At 44.8% G+C, this 23,222-nt stretch overlaps 1 protein-coding gene across 1 annotated transcript in view; it reads left to right on the top strand.

Moving 5' to 3' along the window:
* The first annotated feature begins 246 nt into the window (after window positions 1–246).
* LOC126483824 (ribitol 5-phosphate transferase FKRP) overlaps window positions 247–23,222 on the top strand; it is a 38,781-nt gene continuing 15,805 nt past the window's right edge. Inside the window, exons 1-2 of the mRNA XM_050107023.1 lie at window positions 247–1,023; window positions 21,591–21,722. Of these exons, the coding sequence (XP_049962980.1) occupies window positions 295–1,023; window positions 21,591–21,722 (861 nt within the window). The 5' untranslated portion in view covers window positions 247–294. The remainder of the gene's footprint in view (window positions 1,024–21,590; window positions 21,723–23,222) is intronic.

Raw genomic sequence — 23,222 nt, 5'->3', positions numbered from 1 at the left:
GGCTAACCTCTGCATGTTTTTCTGGTGTCCATGTCAACTGTGATAATGGATACAAGCAAACTCTCTCTTCTTACTTTTGTCTTACAAAGTGTACGTAACAGATGCGCCTCGTTCTTTAGAAATTTAAATTTTCTTCAGAATTCATTACTCGAAAAGGATGAAGTACCTCGTAATTTGCATTTGTCATTTGTTATCCAGAATGGTATTCGATGTGATAGTCTTTGGTGGTATGACAGTACGCTGAAGTAAGATGTAGTCAACAAAGTTGTATATGCCCCCTCAAGCGACGGGATTATGCGAATGAAATTAGCTAGAATTGTGACTTTTTTTGTAGTGATCTTGAACGTAATAGTGCTATTTTGTATATGGAAATTATTATCGACGCTTGACAGAGGACTTTATGATTTTAATCAAAAAACTGATCTCCCTCCAAAGTCTACCAATATATTTTCAGACGATAGTATTGTCACTTTAGTAATACGAAGATTCGAAAATTTTGACAACGATATTGTTGGAACTGTTGAATCGTTTCTACATCTTTTTCCAAATCTCAAGGTGGTTGTCATTAGCGACGTTCTTCCTTATCCACCCTTCGATTTCCGGCACTTTAATCTCTCATCGAAAGTAAAGTTGCTGGATTTGGAACTAAGATTAACTGACAAATTTGGTGGAAGAAACCCTTTGCTACAAATTGACACAAAGTATGTTCTCTTCGCCCCGGATTCAACGCGCTTCAAAAGTAAGAGGACATTGTCCAGACTTATTCAAGAACTTAAAAGTGGTATCTACAAAGTATCTGCGGCGTCATTCTCGTCAAGGAAACCCGCAGAATGTTTGAAAGTAAGAGTAAATGTGCGGCAGTGGTATATTCACTATGCACCGTCAACAGACAACGTATGTGAAGCAGTTACCGGTAAGCACGTATTGTTGATCGACAGGCAGTTGCTCGAAAATCTGCCAGCACCGTTCTTGCTTCCATTTCCCGAGGCGCTGTACATCCAGTCTTCTGCCAGGAACGTAAAGGCAAGTCCTTACTGCTGTCAAATAGCCGCAAATGTGTCTTTAAACAAAAGATTGTGACAAATGCTCAAGCATAATTGGAAAAAAGTTTAATATTTATTGTACTTGCTTCATAGTAGCTCAAGACCTGAGCTTTGTATGTGTAATTAAATGAGCGAATGAGTTGACGTTTGCAGTGTGGTGAGAAATAGAGCTAGTTATGTTTTTCCATAGCAGTTTTCTTGTTATTTATTATATTTTAGTTTGGAATTACCATCTCAGTGGCCAATTACCTACTCTCTGCCTTTACAATCACCTGCCAATAGTAACGCAGGTTTGTAGATAATGCAGTTATCACACACTTTTGTAGATAATGCAGTTATGTGCAGTGAAGTACTATCTGGAATAGCTGCACAAATACTCTGCCTGATCATGACAAGATTTAAATGTAGTGTAGACACTGGCAACTTACTTTAAATATTTAGAAACGTAAAATATCCCCTTCAGAGAATGGTGAAAAGTAGCATCCTATGACTAAAACAGTGAGATGCAGTTGGGATCATTTAACTTGTACAGATATTTGAGTGTAAGTTTGCAGGCGTACGAAATGTAATGGTTTCGTAGTACCAAGCGAAGGTCGAGCAGGTGGCAGGATTTAGTGACATACTGGGAACAGGGAGTCATTATAAAATGAAGCTTGCTTATAAATCGCTTGTGCATTACTACTGGTCATTTTGTGACCACAACCAGATTTTCTGCTTTATCATTCATTTGCTTTACAACTCAACCTGATTGTCACCTTCCAATCTGACACACACTTTGGACTTTGCTACCAATTAGCTTGTCACAGCAACCATGATTTCAGGGGGTGTCCAATACATAACATTAGCTGAACCAACAGGGTGTATTGATCATATACACAGAAGGGTTGGGCGAGATAACAGGTTTGTTTGGCTCTTGAGAGCATCGCAGAAATGCTGAAAAATCTGAACTGGCATACTCTCGAAGATAAATGCCAGTTATTTTATGAAAGCCTACATACAGAGTTTTAAGAGCCAGTATGAAGTGGAGAATATACACACATTTGTCATGGGGACCTCAAGAGAGAGACTACCTGCAGAATGCATTCAGGCAGTCATTTTATCACATTCCTTATGCAATTAGAATGACAACTATCCTCAGTCGTATACCTCACACTGGTAAACAAAATATGTAGATGTAGATTACCCGTACAGCCTGTAAATCATTTCTTGTGATTTTGGCTCCCTATTACTGAACTGTCAAGAATGAGAGAAATTGAGACTGTTATTTTGTCAGTTGTTACTAACTGCAAAGGTCAAACAAACCTGTGTGCAGTAGCATTGTTGGAGCAACTGATGAATGTGTCTTTTGTTCAGCCACTTTGTAGAGTGTATGCTGTAGTTCCTAGTCCATGGTAGGCAGAAGGTGACTTCATCACAGAAAGGATAGTTCACTCCCCAAATTAAGGGTAGATCCTCAGTTTGAAGAACAAACCAAAGGTGTTGTGGATCCACTGAATATGGAAGGTGCAGCCTGCTGTCTCCACAGGGCTACTCTCCACTTGGTATTCTGTAAGGGGATGCATCTCGTTTTCAATCCTCCGTTATATTAGCATCTAAGTACCTGTGCTCAGGTTCTGTGGTGACAAGCAGCTTCTTACAACACAGTCTTTAACAATACTGCAGGACTCTGTTATAGGGAATAATTTCTCCATCCTAATGGCCCACTTAATTTTGTGAGAAATATTGAATCTGTCAATACCACTCCCCTGCTTTGACCCGTGACAGCATTTAAATGGCGGATGTGTACCATTCATCAAAATCCAACAATGGAAAATCCAGGATGAAATGTAACAATATTAGAGAAGGAAAGTTGCTACTCACCATATAGCAGAGATGCTGAGTCGCGATAGTTACAACAAAGATTCACACAATTACAGCTTTTGGCCATTAAGGTCTTTGTCAGCAATAGGCAAACGTGTACACACGCACACGCGCGCGCACACACGCACACATGCGCGCGCACACACACACACACACACACACGTGACTTGCACCCATGTCTGCAGTCTCAGGTAACTGAAACCGGACCGCGAGCAGCAGCACTAGTGCATCATGGGAGTGATGGCTGGGTGGGGGTAAGGAGGAGGCTGGGGCAGGGAGGGGGAGGGATAGTATGGTGGGGGTGATGGACAATGAAGTGCTGCAGTTTAGATGAAGGGCACGAGAGAGGGTGGGGAGGGGGCGGAGTATAAGTAGTGGAAAGGAGAGAAATAAAAATAAATTAAAAGCCTGGGTGTGGCAGTGAAATTCTGGCTGTGTAGTGCTGGAATGGGTACAGGGAGGGGGCTGGATGAGTGAGGACAGTGACTAACAAAGGTTGAGGCCAGGAGGGTAACGGGAACGTAGGATATATTGCAGGGAAAGTTCCCATCTGCACAATTCCGGAAAGCTGGTGTTGTTGGGAAGGATCCATATGACACAGGCTGTGAAGCAGTCATTGAGATGAGGGATATCATTTTTGGCAGTGTATTCAGCAACAGGGTGGTCCACTTGTTTCTTGGCCACAGTTTGTCGGGGGACATTCATGCGGACAGACAGCTTGTTGGTTGTCATGCCTACATAAAATGCAGCTCAGTGGTTACAGCTTAGCTTTTAAATCGCATGACAGGTTTTACAGGTAGCCCTGCCGTTGGTGGGATAGGTGATGTCAGTGACCAGACTGGAGTAGGTGGTGGTAGGAGGATGTATAGGGCAGGTCCTGCATCTAGGTCTATTACAAGGGTATGATCCATGAGGTAAGGGATTGGGAGTAGGGGTTGTGTAAGAATGGACGAGTATATTGTGAAGATTTGCTCGATGGCAGAATACCACTGTAGGAGGGGTGGGAAGGATAGTTGGCAGGACATTTCTCATTTCAGGATATGATGAGAGGTAATCGAAGCCCTGGCAGAGAATGTAATTACATTACAACCAACAAGCTGCCTGTCTGCATGCATGGCCACCGACAAACTATGGGAGGTGGGAAGTTTCCTTGCAATACATCCTACATTCCCGTATCCCTCCTGGCCTCAACTTTCATTAGTCAATGTCGTCATCCATACAGCCCCCTCCCTGTACCAATTCCAGTACTACACAACCGTCATGTCTTTTAATTTCTTTTTATTTATCTCCTTTCCACTACTAACCCCCACACCCATCCCCACCTTCTCTCCTGCCCTCCATCTAAACTGCAGTACTTCACTATCCGCCACCCCCTCCATACTATCCTTCCCCCTCCCTCTTACCCCCATCCAGTCGCCACTCCCATCATGCACTGGTGCTGCTGATCACATCGTGGTTTCAGTTATCTGAGACTGCAGACATGTGTGCAAGTTGCGTTTGTGTGTGTGTCTCTGCGTGTCTGCGCGTCTGCGCGCGCGTGCCCGCGCCCGCATGTGTCTGCATGTGTGTCTATTGCTGACAAAGGCCTTAATGGCCGTAAGCTATAATTCTGTGAATATTTTTGTTGTGCCTATCGCGACTCAGCATCTCCGCTGTATGGTGAGTAGTAACTTTCCTTCTCTAATATTGTTACATTCATCAAAATCCGGTGTATGTTAAATAAGGAGCGTAACAAGACTTATTGGCTCAGTTGAACCTGTTTATGCCAGACATTGACTTATGATGTAGTTTGGCATCTGACGTAACATGTCCTCAGATCTAGAACAAAACCATGACATTATTTATTTCGATTATATTATTTTTTGGACTGTAGATTGTGATGACAGACTGATCATTACAATAGTTTGATTGTGAGATGGAAAAGCCAATGAGTATGAAATATTAATTGCTGTGAGGACAATTCAGGTCAGTCGAAACACACAGGCGAGAGTATTAAAATCCTAATGCAAAACTGCTGAAGCATTTTCAACAAAGTGTTAGTTTGAAGTGCTCATGAAAAGCAGTGAAGCTCCCATAATATTAAGTACAGAAAGCTGATTGAAACCTGAAATTAATAGCAGTGAGATTTTTGGGGAAGATTTAAGTATGTATTGAAAGGATAGGCAAATGGGAAATGGAGGTGGTGTATTTGTCCCAGTAGACAATCTGAGGACATGTTACGTCAGATGCCAAACTACATCATAAGTCAATGTCTAGCATAAACAGGTTCAACTGAGCCAATAAGTCTTGTTACACTCCTTATTTAACATACACCGGATTTTGATGAATGTAACAATATTAGAGAAGGAAAGTTACTACTCACCATACAGCGGAGATGCTGAGTCGCGATAGGCACAACAAAAATATTCACAAAATTATAGCTTACGGCCATTAAGGCCTTTGTCAGCAATAGACACACATGCGGGCGTGGGCACGCACACACACACACACACACACACACACACACACACACACACACACACACACACACACAAACGCAACTTGCACACACGTCTGCAGTCTCAGATAACTGAAACCACAATGTGATCAGCAGCACCAGTGCATGATGGGAGTGGCGATTGGATGGGGGTAAGAAAGAGGCTGGGTCAGGGAGGGGGAGGGATAGTATGGTGGGGGTGGTGGGCAGTGAAGTACTGCAGTTTAGATGGAGGGCAGGAGAGAAGGTGGGGATGGGGGTGGGGGTTAGTAGTGGAAAGGAGATAAATAAAAAGAAATTAAAAGACATGACGGTTGTGTAGTACTGGAATTGGTACAGGGAGGTGGCTGTATGGATGATGACATTGACTAATGAAAGTTGAGGCCAGGAGGGATACGGGAATGTAGGATGTATTGCAAGGAAACTTCCCACCTCCCATAGTTTGTCAGGCCACTCAAAAAGGGGGACACCACAGATGTTAATAATTTTCGGCCAGTATCCTTGCTTACAGCATTTTCAAAGACCTTCGAGAAAGTAATATACTCAAGAATGGTTAGCCATCTCAACATTAATGGGATACTTAGTAAATCACAGTTCAGATTTCAAAAATGTTGTTCCACTGAGACAGCAATATACAATTTCACTGTCCGTGTAATAGTCTTTAAATAGTAAAATGTCGCCAATAGGAATTTTCGGGTCGATAGAAGCGTCCGATCCCATGCGTCGGCTTTGGCCCGTGACGTAAGGGTGTTGTCGTGTGTGACGTCATGACGGCGCGGAGTTTGGTTTGTGAGTGGCGTGTTTGTAGATGTCGTCGTGTTGTGGTTTGTTGTGCTCTCTGGTGGTATGTTCAGGGTTTTCGTTTGTGTGGTGTAATGGGCTCAGTTTGCTTTTGCTCATTATCAAGAATTGTTAGTGTGTCGGCTGTGTTTGTAGTGGAATTTGTTTCAGTGAGTTAACGATTTTGTGTGAAGGTTAATTTAGTGTTGTTCGCTGTGCGTCGTGTGGTAATTTTAGTAAAATTAATCGGTTGTTGTTTTTGTTCAGGAATGGATATGACAGATAAAATTAACACTGCACAGGTCAAGGGAAGTGTTCGATCCCAATGTGTGGCTGTGTGTGTTGGTATAGGTATCGGGAGATGTTTTTGAGCTATATAGGCCAAGGCAAGTGTTAGATCCTAATTTATGGGATCGGAAGCTGCTGTTGAGCTATATAGGTCAAGGGAAGTGTCCGATTCCAGATGATATTGTGTTTAGTGGGATTTGGGGAGTTTTGTGATGTCGGTTTTTTTCGTCGTTTTGTGTGGTTTTGTATGGGGGAGGGTGTCTAAATTTGTTTATATTTAAATATAATAGAGGGAAACATTCCACGTGGGAAAAATATATCTAAAAACAAAGATGATGTGACTTACCAAACGAAAGTGCTGGCAAGTCGATAGACACAGAAACATACGCACAAAATTCAAGCTTTCACAACCAACGGTTGCTTCATCAGGAAAGAGGGAAGGAGAGGGAAAGACGAAAGGATGTGGGTTTTAAGGGAGAGGGTAAGGAGTCATTCCAATCCCGGGAGCGAAAAGACTTACCTTAGGGGGAAAAAAGGACAGTTATACACTCGCGCGCGCCCACACACACACACACACACACACACACACACACACACACACACACACATCCGCACCTACACAGACACAAGCAGACACAGACAGACACAGCAGTCTGCTTGTGTCTGTGTATGTGCTGATGGATATGTGTGTGTGTGCGAGTGTATACCTGTCCTTTTTTTCCCCCTAAGGTAAGTCTTTCCGCTCCCGGGATTGGAATGACTCCTTACCCTCTCCCTTAAAACCCACATCCTTTTGTCTTTCCCTCTCCTTCCCTCTTTCCTGATGAAGCAACCGTTGGTTGCGAAAGCTTGAATTTTGTGTGTTTGTTTGTGTGTGTATCAACCTGCCAGCACTTTCGTTTGGTAAGTCACATCATCTTTGTTTTTTGTTTATATTTAGTTTCCCCCCACGCAAAAACACCCCATTTCCCGCACTTGTCCCGTTAGTGTCATTAGGCTTTTTTGGAAAGTGTGTGTGTTTGTTTTTCGATGTATTTTCATCCTCTTGTGTGTATGTAACGACTTTATATGTGCCATATTGGAATCGTGGTTTATGGTTGTTTCTGCCATATTTGTGATGTCATGGGTCAAAGCAGACAGGCGGGATCGGATGCTTCCGTATTTCTGAATTTTCTGTGACTTGTCCAAAGTATTTGATTGTGTGAATCATGACATTATGTTGCAGAAGTTACAGTTCTATGGTATAAATGGAATAGCATATGAGTGGTTTAAGTCGTACCTACAGAACAGGATGCAAAAAGTTTCCTTATATGGGTCAAGTGACTCTCCTCCAGTAGAATGTTCGCAGCCTTCAATCCGATAAAGAGGACTTGTGGCTTCTCTTAGAATAGCATCGTCCACTTGTACTCTGCCTCCAGGAAATAAAACTGCAACCTCACGACCACTCTTAGCTCTTGCATTTCTTCCTGGTCTACTTTGACCTGCCCCCCTCCCAGGACGGCATTCCATCTTATGGGGGAGTTGTGCTGCTCATCTGGGATGATGCTGATAGTCAGCCCATCTCCCCTACGTCCCGGCTCCAATCTGCTGCAGTCCACATTTTTCTTCCTCACTTGACCTTTTCCCTTTGTACCATTTACATCCCTCTGTCATTCGGTGTCACCAGGACAGACTTCCTCCAGCTTTTGGACAATTCCCACACACATTTCTGCTGCTTGGTGACTTTAATGTGTTCCATCCCCTTTGGGGCTCACCCAGAACCTGTCAGAGAGGTGCCCTCTTGGATGACCTTCTCAGTCACCTTAACCTCATCTTCCTTAACATGGGAGCACCCACGTTCCTTTCAGACTCCACACACACCTGTTCCCATATGGACCTCTCCGTGTGCACTGCCCAGCTTGCCCATCATCACAAGTGGTCCATTCTCTCTGACATGTATTCAGGTGACCATTTCCTATGTGCCATCCAATTGCTGACTTGTCCCCCACCTATGTGCATACCCAAATGGCAGCTTTATAATGTCAACTAGAGGCTTTACTATTCCCTGGCGACCTTCGATGAACAGCATTCTCCCAGTTGCAATGACCAGTTAGAATATCTTAACAATGTTATCGTTACTGCCACAGAATGTTCCATTCTTCACACTTCCTCTGTACCGTGCTGTGACCCAGTCCTTTGGTGGACTGAGGCATGCTGCGACACCATCCACATGCGGAGACATGCTCTCCACAATTTTAATCATCATCCTACAATGGCAGACTGCATTCATTATGAACGGTTGCGTGCACAGTATCATTGCGTTCTTTGGGATTTAAAAAAAAGCTAGCTGAATTTCATTTACTAGTTGTTTTAACAATTCTACTCCCTCTTCCGTCATGTGGGCCAACTTCCGACGGCTCTCTGGGACCAAGGTCCATTCCCCAATTTCTGGTCTGACAGTATCAGATGATGTCATCATGGACCCTATTGCTACTTCCAACACTTTGGGCTGCCAGTTTGTGGAGAGTGTGAGCTCCTCCCAATATCACCCTTCCTTTCTCCATCAGAAACAAGTGGAGGTGGCTCGAGCGATCCCTTCTCTTCCCAGAATAGTCAGTGCTACAATGCAGCCATTATTATGAGGGAACTAGATCATGCTCTCGCTTCATCCCAATCCTCTGCCCCATTGCCAGACAGTGTTAACAATCAGAAGTTGCTGCACCTTTCTCTTGCGGGCAAGCACTTCCTGCTTCACACGTACAACTGCGTCTTGGCAAGGGGCACATTACCCAGATGCTGGCGTGAAGCCACTGTCATACCTATACCTAAACCCAGTAAGGACAAACACCTTCCTTCTAGCTACCACCTCATTTCTCTCACCAGGTGTGTTTGCAAGGTGATAGAACACATGATTCATGTCCAGCTGGTATGGTGGCTTGAGTCTCGCAATTCACTAACCGCTGCATGGTTTTCTGCAGAAATCCCAGACTGTGGCTGAGTTTTTGATTCGGAGAAATCCTACGACACCTGCTGGAGGACTGGTATCCTCTGTACTCTCTACACATGGGCTTCTGTGGCTGCATGCTCTGTTTCCTTTAGAAATTTTTAAAAGATTGAGTTTTCATGGTATGTGTGGATTCTGTCTGGTTGGACTCCTTTATCCAGGAAAACAGTGTGCCTCAGGGTTCCATCCTGAGTGTCATCATCGTTGCTATCGCCATTAACCCTTTAATGGCCTGTCTCCCACTGGGCATCTTCGGCTCCCTTTTCACTGACAATTTTGCCATCTATTGCAGTTCTTCATAGACCTTTCTCACTGAGTGGTGTCTTCAGCGATGTCTCGATTATCTTTACTGATTCTGACATGCGTGGCAGTATGCTGTATGCAGTCCCTCATTGTCCTGCGTGCCCTCAGTAGTACTTCCTGGGGAGCAATTTGAACCATGCTCCTCTGTTTGTACCGGTCCTGTGTACAATCGAATCTCAAATATGGGTGTTTCGTTTGTGCATCTGCACGTCCGTCCCTCTTAAGCCATCTCAATACTATCCACCATCGTGGCAACCCTTTGGCCACTGGCATCTTTTACACTAGTCCAGTTGAGAGTCTGTATGAAGCTGGCAAACTACCACTGTCTTACCGCCGTGACTTTGTCCTCGGTAGATATGCATGCCGTCGTTTGTCTACCATGTGTGGCCACCCATCCTGTGCCACATCCTTCAATGACTCCTGTGATCATCAGTATGGGGCATGTCCCTGTGTTCTGTTACCTCCCGGAATTCGCTTTCGGCTCTCACACCAGCAGCTTAACTTAACACTACCTGCCACTTTCGCAATGGATGTGAACCGTTCATCATCTTGGTTGACTTCCTGTGGCGGCTGGTGTTCACCTTGGCCTTCATTCATTTCCTAAGGGCACTACTTCATCCTTACCCTGTTGCCTTCAGTTTCATGACCTTTGTCTAGAACTTCGCAACAGTACCTTTGTGTACACTGATGGTTCGTGGACTGACCGTTGTGTTGGGTGTGCGTTTGTCATTGGCACCAAAGTTTTTCAGTGTCGGCTTCCGGAACACTGCTCAGTATTCACAGTAGAGCTCTTCACCCTGTATCAGGCTACACAGTACATCCGGTGACACAGGCTTTTCAATTGCATCATCTACTCTGACTCTCTCAGTGCCCTTCAAAGCCTGTATTTGCTGTACACTGTCCATCCCTTAGTGCAACGGATCCAGGAAAGCTGTCACTTGCTCACTCCTGATGGGCCCACTGTGATGTTTATGCGAGTTCCTGGACATGTCGATCTGACAGGAAGCGAGGCTGCTGATGCTGCTGCCAAGACTGCAGTCCCCATACCTCTGCCCACTAGTTCTTACATACCCTCCAGTGATCTCTGTGTTACTGGCTGTCAGCAGGTGGTGTCACTTTGGCATCCCCACTGGCCCTCCCTTCATGGGAACAAGACCCATGTTATTAAGCCTCTCCCAGCAGCTCCTCTCAGCCCCTTCGCCAGGAGTAGATCATTTTAGCTAGGTAGCATTTCTGGAACTGTCTTTTTAGCCATCGCCGTTAAGTGGTGCTCCCGCACCATTTTGTACTCATTGCCCTCAACTTTTGATGGTTTGCCATTTCCTGACTGAATGCCCCTTTTTGTGACCACTTAGGTTTACGTTTGTTCTTGCCGTCTGAGTTATTGGCTGTTTTAGCAAACGACACGCGGCTGTCAACTGCATTTTACTTTTTATCCATCGTAGCAATATGGCGAAGAACATTTAATCTTTAGTTCAGGACCTCCATTTCTACATGGCGTATTTCATAGACCTTTCTCCACGTCCCTGTTTTTAGCTGTATTCTCTTCTGTCAATTGGGATTAATGTGTAGTTATTTTTAACTCCTCTGTTTTTCTTCGTGTTCTACAGTTCTGACCTGGGTACATGTGACCCTAGTTGCTTTTGTGCCATAAAACATAACAGAGTCTAAGACTGGTCTTGATGTCGGATGCTCCTTTGTCATTGGCGTTCTGTCCTCTATCAGGCCACCCTGTACATCTGATGACACAGGCTCCTCAGTTGTGTATTATGTTTAGAGTCACCTAATACACTCCAGAACCTCTGTGTGCTATACACATACCACCCTGTAGTACAGCAAAGCCAATATATGATGATGGAGCAAGTGTTGTGCTCACATTGGTCCCTGGTCCTGTCAGAGTGTCATTGAATGAAGCTGCCAATGCTGCTGCCAAGCTGCAGTCAGACTACATTGGCCTTTTAGCTATTATGTGCCTCCAGATGATCTCTGTGTTGCCTCACATAGGAACATTGTGTCACTCTGGCATGAACAGTTGTCTTTTCTATATGGGAACAAATTCTGGGAAATTAAAAACCCCTCAATGGCTTGGATGACTTCCTCTTGCCCCTCTTGGTGCGAGGAGATTCTTTTAGCTAGGCTGCATATTAGGCACTGTCATTTCAGTCACTATCATTTTAAGTGGAAACCCTACACCACTCTGCAACAAACCATTGTTGGTGCGCTTTTTTCTGACCATATGGCGATTTATCTTTTGTTTTAATGTATGTTTGCCACCTGAATTATTAGATCTTTTAGCAGATACAGCATGAGCTATAGCTCGCATTTTACTTTCTATTTGTCGTAGTAATATGGTGAAGGGAATTTAATTTTCAACTGTTTGAGCATCTTCCTCAAAGGGGAAGTGATTGTTTTTAACTATCTCCATGCTCCAGTCGATTAGGCTCTGAGTATTGTTGACTTCAGATTCATGCAGTAATTGACCATTTTAAGTTATGTCATGGGCCGTTATGATCTCAGCTGTTTTGTGCCCTGAAGCAACAACAAACAAACAAATTACACCACTTTGAGCCCTCTAAATGACTTGTTTCATTCTGTTTATTCTTTGTTCCACCCTTTTCAGCATTTCACTAATGCGTGGTCCCAAAAGTGAAGGTTAATTGAGATTTTACAGTGTTGCAAAAGGACAAAGTGACTGTTCACCTTCTTGATGATGTGGTTAAAGCTAACAGCTGGTATTGACCATTTCAGTATTTTCTACAGTGACTGCTTCTTAGAATAGAAAGTCAGAGTGCGACTATTAAGTTCAAACTTGATGAAGAAATGGATATTTGTCAGTCTCAGAACTTGAGCAAAATCAACGTAACTGGGAACTATAACAGAAACAAATCCTTTTGTTGCTCATGCGGGAGGAGTGTGCCTATTAAACCAATTGGGTTGGCATCTTTGGAGGAGTCAGAGCAGTAAGTTTTCTAAAACTAGCCACTGAAAAAAGGCCCATGGTTCCTAAAATGGAACAAGAGATCACACTTACGTAGGCAGTGTTAGAGGGGAGACGTGTTGTGTGGCCACCTCCATGATGGATGATGAGCTTCTGCTTCTGATGCTGGGTCCATGTGGTACTGAGGTTTCTGTTGCCACAGCTACACAGGTGGCAGTTCGAAAGTAAATCCGTGTGTAGCAAAATCCTGACTCAATTGTTGCTCTGGTTGTCCCTCACTCATTGAATTTCTGTGCCCTTTAATCACTATTGCTTATGCTTTGAAATGCATTAATTCGGGCGTATTATAGTATTTGAGAGTTGTAGCATCGCACTTTAGTACCTGAATAGTGTAAAATCGCGTAGTCTCCTTCTGCTGCCAAGCAGTGTGTCAGCAGTGCGCAAGTAGCAGCATTACTGCATTTACTAGGCAACCTTGTATTTTAATAACTGTTTAAATTTTGTGTCGAATTGTTTGTGCTCTGTAGATTAGTTCAGATGTTCTTTGCACAACAGTTTTTAGCATGGATAGGGACTGTGACTGCTGTGTTCGGATGCAGGCTGAGTTGGCATCCCTTCGCTCCCAGCTTCAGGCAGTGTTGGCTTCGGTTACACAGCTTGAGGCTGTTGCCAATGGGCATCACTGTGGGGGTCTGGATGGGGGTTTGTCGGGGACGAGCATCTTGCTGAGCTCCGACAACTTCTCAGCCTTCACCCTTTCCTCCGCATTGCTCTTCAGGGAACTTGGTGTCCAGCGATGTGAACCCCTGCCCTCCGTGGCTATCGGGGTTGTTATAGGAACCGGGCAGCTTATGAGCGGGTATCTGGTGGCGTCTGCATCTACGTCCTTCACTCCATTTACAGAGAGTCTGTCCCTCTACAAACACCTTTAGAGGCTGTCGCTGTTCGGGTGTAGACGCCTCAGGCTGTTACTGTCTGCAGTTTCTATCTTCCACCGAATGGTGATGTCTCACAGCATGTCCTGGCTGCACTGATAGCCCAATTGCCGCCACCTTTTCTGTTACTGGGCGACTTCAACACCCTTAACCCCCTGTGCAATGGATCAGTGGCAACATCCCGAGGCAGCATCGTTGAGCAAGTATTGGCACAGCTCGACCTTTCTCTTTCAAATAATGGTGCCTTCACACATTTCAGTGTGGCTCATGGCACGTACTCAGCCATCGACCTATCGATCTGCAGCCCTAGCCTGTTACCATCTGTCCAATGTAGTGTGCATGACGACTTGGGCGGTAGTGACCACTTTACAATCTTTCTGTCACTGCCACAGCACCACTCTTCTGGCCGCCCCTGCAGATGAGCCATGAATAAGGCTGATTGGAACTTGTTCACCTCCATTGCCACTATTGAGCCTCTTTCCAATGACGCCATTGATGTGGTGGTTCACTCGGTCACCACCGGCATCGTTACTGCCGCAGAATCTGCCAATCCCTGTTCTTCTGGATCTCCTCTGTGGAGGACTGTGCCTTGGTGGTCGCCTGAGATCGCTGAGGCGATTAAAGATGGCAGGCGGGCTCTCCAGCATAACAAGTGACATCCCTCATTGGAACACCTCATCGCCTTTAAACGGCTCTTTGCGCGAGCCCGCCGCCTCATTCGCCAACGCAAGCAGGAGTGCTGGGAAAGGTATGTCTCCACCATTGGCCCCCGTACCTCTCCGTCACAGGTTTGGGCCAATATTAGGCGACTCTATGGCTATCAGACCCCCGTCAGCATACCTGCACTTCCACTGAGTGGAGCAGTCTGTACTGACTCCAACACAATTGCAAACCACTTAGCGGAGCATTTTGCTCGGAGTTCTGCTGAATCGTACAGTACTCCGCTCTGTGAGTGGGAATTCCAAAGTGCCCTAGCCTCTTGCCCTGATACGGCTCCTGGGCCAGATCTCATCCACTGTCAGATGCTCAAACACCTCTCGGTGGACTGCCAGTGACACCTCTTAGACCTTTTCAACCCTATCTGGGTTGAGGGTGAGTTCCCGTCGCAGTGATGGGAAAGCGCCGTAATCCTCGTGTTGAAACCTGGCAAGAACCCACTGGAGGTGGACAGCTACCACCCCATTAGCCTTACCAACGTTCCTTGCAAGTTGCTCAAATGCATGGTGAACTGAAGGTTGAGTTGGCTACTTGAGTCTTCTGGCTCCGTCTCAGGGTGGCTTCCTTAAGGGCTGCTCTGCCGCCGATAATCTGGTGTGCCTGGAGTCTGCCACCCGTACGGCCTTTGCCCGCCGTTAGCACCTTGTCACAGTCTATTTTTGACATGCGGAAGGCATATGATATGACATGGCGACATCACATCCTCTCTACGTTTCATGGTTGGGGTCTTCGGGGTCTGCTCCTGATTTTCATACAAAATTTTCTGTCGCTTCATTCCTTCCGTGTGCAAGTTGCGGTCTCCCGCAGTTCCTCCAGAGTTCAGGAGAATGGGGTACCGCAAGGATCTGTCGTAAGTGTCTGCCTCTTTTTGATTGCAATTAATGGGCTCGCTGCGGCGGTGGGAACGTCTGTCTAATCTTCCTTGTATGCTGATGACTTCTGCCTATACTATAGCTCCACTGGCATTGCAGCTGCTGAACGGCAGCTGCAGGGCGCTATCCAAAAGGCGCAGTCTTGGGTTGTAGCACATGGCTTCCAGTATTCGGCTGCCAAGACCTACATTGTGCATTTCTGCCAGCGACGCACTGTTCACCCTGAGCGATGGCTTTATCTTGACGGCGAACCTCTTGCTGTGATGGAAACGCATCGGTTTTTGGGATTGGTTTTTGGTACCCGGTTGACTTGGCTGCCTCATATTCAGCATAAGCTGGCGGCATCGTAACGCTCTTTGTTGCTTGAGTCACACCAGCTGGGGTACCGATCGGTCTACCCTTCTATGGCTATACCAGGTGTTAATTCAGTCCTGTCTAGTTTATGGGAGCCTGGCTTACGATTTGGCATCCCCTTCCGCATTGCAGTTGCCGGACCCCATCCTTAACAGTGGGATCCGATTCGCCACTGGAGCTTTCCGGACAAGCCCTGTCAGCAGCATACTTGTGGAGGCAGGTGTCCCTCCATTGCGGTTCCGGCACCAACAATTACTGGCCGCTTATGCTACACACGTTTGTAGCTTGCCCGGGCATCCCAATTATCATCTCCTGTTCCCTCAGTCGGTCGTCCATCTTCCAGAACGGCGTCCCCAGTCAGGCTGTACGATCGCGGTTTGTGTCAGAGCTATTCTCTCTGAGCTTGAGGTTTTCTGCCTTCTACCTCTTTTTCCAGGCCCCTCTGCGTATACCACCATGGTGTGTGCCCTGCCCATGCCTTTGGCTCGATTTGGCACAGGGCCCGAAGGACTCTGTCCCTCCTGAGGCCCTCCGCCACCGCTTGCTTTCAATCCTTGCTGCTTTCAAGGCTCTGACGTTGTCTATACTGATGGTTCAATTGGCTGCTCATGTCGGTTATGCTCTTACTCTAGAGGATCATTATGAACAACACTCATTGCCGGCTGGCTGCAGTGTTTTCACTGCCGAGCTGGTTGCCATCTCTTGTGCCCTAGAGTATATCCACTCCTGCTCAGGTGAGTCCTTCATTATCTGTAGTGACTCTTTGTAGCTTTATGAGCTATCGACCAGTGTTTCCCTCATTCTCATCTGGTGATGGCTATCCAGGAGTCCCTCCATACTCTTGCCAGTTGCGGCCGTTCTGCGGTCTTTGTGTGGACCCCGGGTCATATCGGCATCCTGGGAAATGAATGTGTTGACACGCTGGCCAAACAGGCTGTCGGTGCACCAGCTTTGGAGATAGGCCTTTCGGAGAGTGACCTCGGGCCAGTCTTGCGGCAGAAGGCACTAGGCACCTAGGGTGAAGAATGGCGCACCCTTCCTTCACCCAACAAACTTCGCGCCATCAAGGAGGCTACCGGTGCGTGGCGCTCCTCCTTGCGGGTCTCTCACAAGGACTCTGTTGTCCTCTGCCGGCTACGCATTAGCCACACCTGGATAACACACAGCTATTTATTGTGCCGCGAGGACCCACCTTTATGTCGCTGCGGCTCAGCTTTGATGGCGGTCCATATCTTGTTGGACTGCCCACTTTTAACTCCGCTCAGGCTGATGTTTGCGCTGCCTGATACACTTCCTGCACTTTTATCGGATGACATTGCGATGAGTTTTATTCGTGCAGGGGGTTTCTATTGCTTGATCTAAGTGTTTGTCCTTTTTTGTGTTGAGTCTGGCCTTTGGCTTACGACTTTAGACTGGGGTTTTTAGTGTGTTTCTTGGTGGTTGGCTTTTCCTTTTTTGTTCCTATGGTCGGCCAACCACTGTCACACTCAGTGTGATTTTAATTCCTTTTGTCTGGTCTCTGTCTGTCTCTTTCTTGTCCTGTGTCATCTCTTGTCATCTCCATTGTTTGTTTTTATTCCTTGTGGGAGTTTCAAGTTCATGGAAAAAGGGGCCAATGGCCCTAGTAGTCTGGTCCCTTCAATCCCACAAACCAACCAACCAACCTGTTATAGACGGTAGAGTCCAGCAACATTTACTCTTAAATGAAACTGTTCTGAACCATCAGAAAGTTAGCTTGCTTTAGCATACTTTCTTCCCTTTATATCATAGGGAATAATTTGCACTGATTTGACAGATGGCATGCTAGATGCACACTGTTTTGACAGTTGATGCTGCAGGGAAAGTGTCTCAGCGCAGATGAACATACCTAGGGAGGAGGTTGCATGTGAAGTTATCTTTCAAATAGCAGATGACACATTCTAGTGCAAAATAAATTGCATAACAATAAGTGTAGTGGTGGTAGTGGATAACAGACTACAATAGGTATCTGTAAAAGTTTGACTCTCATATTTCTTAAAATAGGGAATAATAAATATTCCTAGTTTTGAGTATTTCACTGAATAAGATGTAAATAACCCAAAAACAAAGGAGCCCAGCTGAAGTGTAATGTCACTGTGTAAAAGCTGGTGAAATTCTTGCCCTGATTCATGTGTAATACTTTCATTAATGGCTAATGTAATAAAATTTTTGTTCCTTACAAAGTTCACGTGCAACCAACGGAAGACTAGATTTTCCAATTTTGCTAGATTTTCCAATAAAAAGACAGTGAAACTGGTACTTTTAATAGCTTAAGGGAATCGGCGTGCAAGCAAAAGTCATACAAAATGTTTAAATATAGAGTTTTTATAGTAATATGTACAGCATGTGTAATTTTATGAGTTTTTCAGTGACATATGGAAGCTATATAAAAGTGGTGGCCGTATTGGCGTGGGTCAGCATCACTTTGAGAAGTCAGTGATTCAAGATGTATGCTGAAGAGCAGCGTGTTAGTTGTGTTTAAAGTGTTTAAAATTTTGCAGATGACAACTCTAAGGCCTTACAGAATACCTGCAGCAGTTCGAGAACTTGAAAATTTTTCGAGATTCATATTAAGGGACTTAAACACTGCACTGCAGTGTTGCGTTTAAAGGATTTTGAAATCTTAGCTTAGGTTTGTGGACTTTGAGAAGTTATTCACAACCAACTTTCCTGAACTTTTAACAGTGATGTAGTGAACAGGACTTAGTGCATTTTTGATCAAGCTTGTGACCCAATCTGTTGTTGTGGTCTTCAGTCCTGAGACTGGTTTGATGCAGCTCTCCATGCTACTCTATCCTGCGCAGAACGCCAGTTTTCTTTCTCCTGATAAAGACGTCCTCTTGAGTAGTCCCCGCCCGGAGATCCGAATGGGGGACTATTTTACCTCCGGAATATTTTACCCAAGAGGACGCCATCATCATTTAATCATACAGTAAAGCTGCATGTCCCAATCTGTACTCACAGTATTAATCAAGGGCTCATTAGAACATTTTAATTATTGAACAGTATCCAGCTTGTGTTAAGAACATTTATTCATTTTGCAAACCACAGACTTGCATACGGTTTAATGAAATTATAGTAACAGGATGATAGGGCGAGTGTGTGGCCATCCCCGAGACACATCTTAAGCCAATAAACTTTAAAAAGTGGGCACACACTGAGTTAAGCACTTTTACACAGAGATAGTGGGTAAGAAAGTTTGGTGTGTCACATGTGTATGTGCGGATGGATGTGTGTGTGTGTGTGTGTGTGTGTGTGTGTGTGTGTGTGTGTGTGGGTGTGTGTGTGTGCGCGAGTGTATACCTGTCCTTTTTTCCCCCTAAGGTAAGTCTTTCCGCTCCCGGGATTGAAATGACTCCTTACCCTCTCCCTTAAAACCCACATCCTTTTGTCTTTCCCTCTCCTTCCCTCTTTCCTGATGAAGCAACCGTTGGTTGCGAAAGCTTGAATTTTGTGTGTATGTTTGTGTTTGTTTGTGTGTCTATCAACCTGCCAGTGCTTTCGTTTGGTAAGTCACATCGTCTTTGTTTTTAGATATATTAATATAAACATATTGTTGTGATGCATGTATGACTCAATTACAGGAGCTGCTGCAGCACTTGCATTGAAATTTTAGCGCGTAATTTTATACCAGTGGTGCAGAATGTGGATCAACAGCATGCACCATTATAAAAGTGCGTATAGTTAATGAATCACCTTGGTTCAGAAATGTTTGGGGACACATGATTACTACTATAGGTGATACATCAAACTAGTTTTTTCTGCATATTTAACAAACTAGTTTATTCTAAACATTTCCATCCACTGATGAGCTAAGGAATCATTTTCTGGGGAGATTCAGATTACAGGATAATACAGGGTGGCGCAGATGGATCGGGTGGTTTTGAAGTGGACTGTACGTCTGGAGGGGGGGAGCCAGGTGTTCGGCGACTTCGTCCTGTGGTGGGGGGGGACGGGAAGTTTCAGTTGCAGGCTGGCAGTCAGTCGCGATGGCTACGTGGTCCGTTGAGCATCGTGTTTTCGCAGTGGAAGAGTTCATACGCAATAACGAGTCAATTGTTGCTGTGACGCGTGCCTTTCGCCGGCGTTTCAACATCCCACCTCGCGGTAGGGTTCCTAAGCGAGATACGATATTGAGTTGGGTGCATAATTTCCGCACTACTGGTTCATGTGCTCCAAAATGGACGCCTAGACCGCCAACAATAACAACGCCTGAGAACGTGGAGCGTGTGAGACGCGATGTCACTGCGAGCCCACGTCGATCAACGAGACGTCGTGCTCAAGCTCTTGGAATGTCACGTCGGAGCCTTCAAAGGATTCTTAACGAAGAACTGAAATTCCACCCCTATAAAATCCTGTTGGTACAGAAGATTCTCCCAACAGACCATCTTCAAAGGCTTCAGTTTAGCCAACAGATGTTGGAGTTATTGGAAGATGTAAACCTGATTATCATGATGTCTGACGAGGCTCACTTTCACATTAACGGATATGTAAACAAGCAAAATTGCCGTTACTGGGCCGACACTAACCCAAGAGATCTACACCAACGGCCTCTCCATAGTGACAAAGTGACGGTTTGGTGTGGGGTTTCTAAGGTAGGGATAATTGGTCCTTACTTTTTTGAAAATGAAAGGGAGCAGGCGGTTACTGTTAATTCGCAGCGTTATGTGAACATGATTGAAGATTTTCTTCTCCCACAACTTGAAGAGAACAATTACGACATGGGCAATATGTGGTTCCAACAAGACGGGGCAACTGCACATACCGCTAGGATATCAATGCAAGCTGTACGCGCTCTGTTCCCTGGCCGTTTGATTTCCCGTAATGGAGATGTCCATTGGCCCCCTCGCTCGCCGGACCTCACGGTATGTGACTTTTTCTTATGGGGCTATTTAAAAGCAAGGGTCTACATGAACAAACCCCGGACCATTCAGGAGTTGAAGGCAGCAATTCACACCGAAATCACATCAATTCCTGGTGATGTGCTTGAGCGGGCAATGCGGAACGTTAAGGACCGACTCCAAGAATGCGTCGCTCGAGAAGGAGGGCATTTGATGGATGTAATTTTTAAAAACTAACATTACTATTTTTTTGTTAATAAACTTCCATTGTAACTACACGTTTTGCACTTTATTTCAATCCAATACCTTTACAATTGACAGTTTTGACAAGTATTTTAAAACCACCCGATCCATCTGCGCCACCCTGTATTTACAGACTAAAGAAGTGTGATATAATAATTACGTCTGTTGTTAATTCAAGAACATGCTGCAGATACCTTTTAAAAAAACTAGGTATTTTGACAATTGCTTCACAATAAATATATTCATTAATGTCCTTTGTCATTTCCAATATTTCTTGTTTCACAAAAAATAGTGGAAAGCATGAATATAACACTAGGACTGAAAACATCATCTGCATTGACAATGAGGGGTGAACATTAGAACAGAAAAGATTGGAAGACATAGGTGCATATGTATTCAACGACCTACCAGAGCACATTAAGTGGCAAGTAGATAATATAGTAGAGATTAAGACTGATTTAAAGAACTTTCTATTGGGCAACTTCTACTTTAATGAGTATATTCACAGAAGTACTTAAATTTAATGTATAATTATAATTAGAACTTTAATACAGTAATGTTTTGTCATTTCAGTGCATTGCACAAATATATATCTTTTAACTTCTTTCTACAACCCAGGCAGCACACACCATGGGATCCATGGAACATGGTTAGTGTAATATAATTCTAAAAAACAAGCAACAATGGAGGCATTCACAAGATGTAGACAATGTAGTGAGGACCTGAAAGTTGTCTCCTCCCTGTGGACTTGAATAATTAGCTTGCTAGACCCCCTCCCCCAGCCCCCCACCCCAACCACCCCATACCTCATCCCCAATGTGTCTTGGCAATGGTTAGCAATCTCTTGAAGAGATAAAACATTTAATCAGCCTTCAGACTGTTGAAACACTTCTATCATGGCATAAACATGTATTTTCTGATAAATTTCTGTGCTTGCAGGTGAAACTCATACATGGAGAGACTGTCACTGATGGCAAACCACTCTTTAGGAGTCAGCATTTATTGCAGAAGGTTGAACAATTGGAAGCTGCAAGGCGCCAGCAGATGTTTCGACAGTTTGGTATAAAACAGGTACCGTAGTTGGTAAAAAGCAGTACATAGCCTTCAGTTACTTATTTTTTATTGCTTTACTTTCATTAGACATAGTGCTGTTATGTGTGTAGTTATTGATAAATGCAACAAGGAAAAGAAGTTTGTGTTGCTTCAGCAGATAAATTAGTTAATGGCCATCTGCTTCCCTAAGCAAAATAAAAAGTCTACAAACTTTTTGTAAGAAAATGTAACACAGAGTTGATAGGATGTTTAAGCTCTGCTCTTATTAATCTCTCATTTTTTACTTTGTTTCCCATTTGTTAACTTAGTAACGTAATTACTTTCCTAACTGCATTTGAACTTTGCTGTGCTAATTTAAGTACAAAAGACTGATGATTGGATCTGGCAACACATTTCTCCTAAAAGACTTAATACATCCAGATATAAAGTTAAACTACCTCATGTATTGTGTACCACTCAATATCGTCCGTTACTATGTTCTCAAAATAAGTGAAGTGTGTTAAAGAAAGTCAAACAGTGGAAAATCCAGGATGGACTGTAACAGTATTATGAATCACACAAATGGAACTCACACACACGTGACCACAGTCACTGGCTGCTGAGGCCAGACTGTGAGCAGGAGCACATGGTGGGAGAGGCAACTGGGTGGTGGGGGTAAGGAGGAGGATGGGCAGGGAGGGGACGGATAGCAGGTTAGGGGTAGAGGCGGTAAAGTGCTGCTTGTGGGAGCATACAGGGATGAAGTGGAGAGAGGGTAGGGCAGCTAGGTGCAATCGGGAAGTTAAGAGGGTGGGGGTGGGGGGAGTGGAAAAGGAGACAAGTAAAAATACTGTGGATGCATTGGTGGAATAGGTAGCTAAGTAGTGCTGGAATAGGAACAGGGAAGGGATATGTTGCAGGGAGAGTTGTCACCTGTGCAGTTCAAGAAAGCTGGTGTTGATGGGAAAAATCCAGATGGGAGAGGCTGTCATTGAAATGGAGAATGTAATGTTGGGTGGTGTACTCAGCAACAGGGTAGTCCAGCTGTTTCTTGGCCACAGTTTGTTGATGGCCATTCATGCGGACAGACAGCTTGTTGGTTGTCATGTCCATGTAAAATGCAAAACAGCGATTGCAGCTCCTGCGAAAGTCTATTAACAAAGTTTCAAGAACCGGCCTTAAATGATTACTCTAGGGATATATTAAAAACCCCTACATATCACTCACACAGGGATCATAGGGATAAGATTAGAGTAATTACTGCATGCTCAGAGGCATTCAGTCAATCATTCTTCCCATGCTCCACACGTGAATGGAACAGGAAGAAACCCTAATGACTGGTACAATGGGATGTACCTTGCAGTGGATTGCAAAGTATAGATGTAGATGGGATAGGTGATGCTTATGACTTAACTGGAGTAGTAGGTGGTGGTGGTGGTGGTGGTGGTGGTGGTGGTGGTGGTGGTGGGGATGGGAGGACGTGTGAGATAGGTCTTGCATCTAGGTCTCTTACAGAAATATGAGCCCTGAGACGAGGGG

The sequence above is a fragment of the Schistocerca serialis genome, chromosome 6, assembly GCF_023864345.2.
Source record: "Schistocerca serialis cubense isolate TAMUIC-IGC-003099 chromosome 6, iqSchSeri2.2, whole genome shotgun sequence".
NCBI classification, from domain to species: Eukaryota; Metazoa; Arthropoda; class Insecta; order Orthoptera; family Acrididae; genus Schistocerca; species Schistocerca serialis.
The sequence above is the reverse complement of the archived record's forward strand: the minus strand, read 5'-3'. Positions and strand labels throughout refer to the sequence as shown.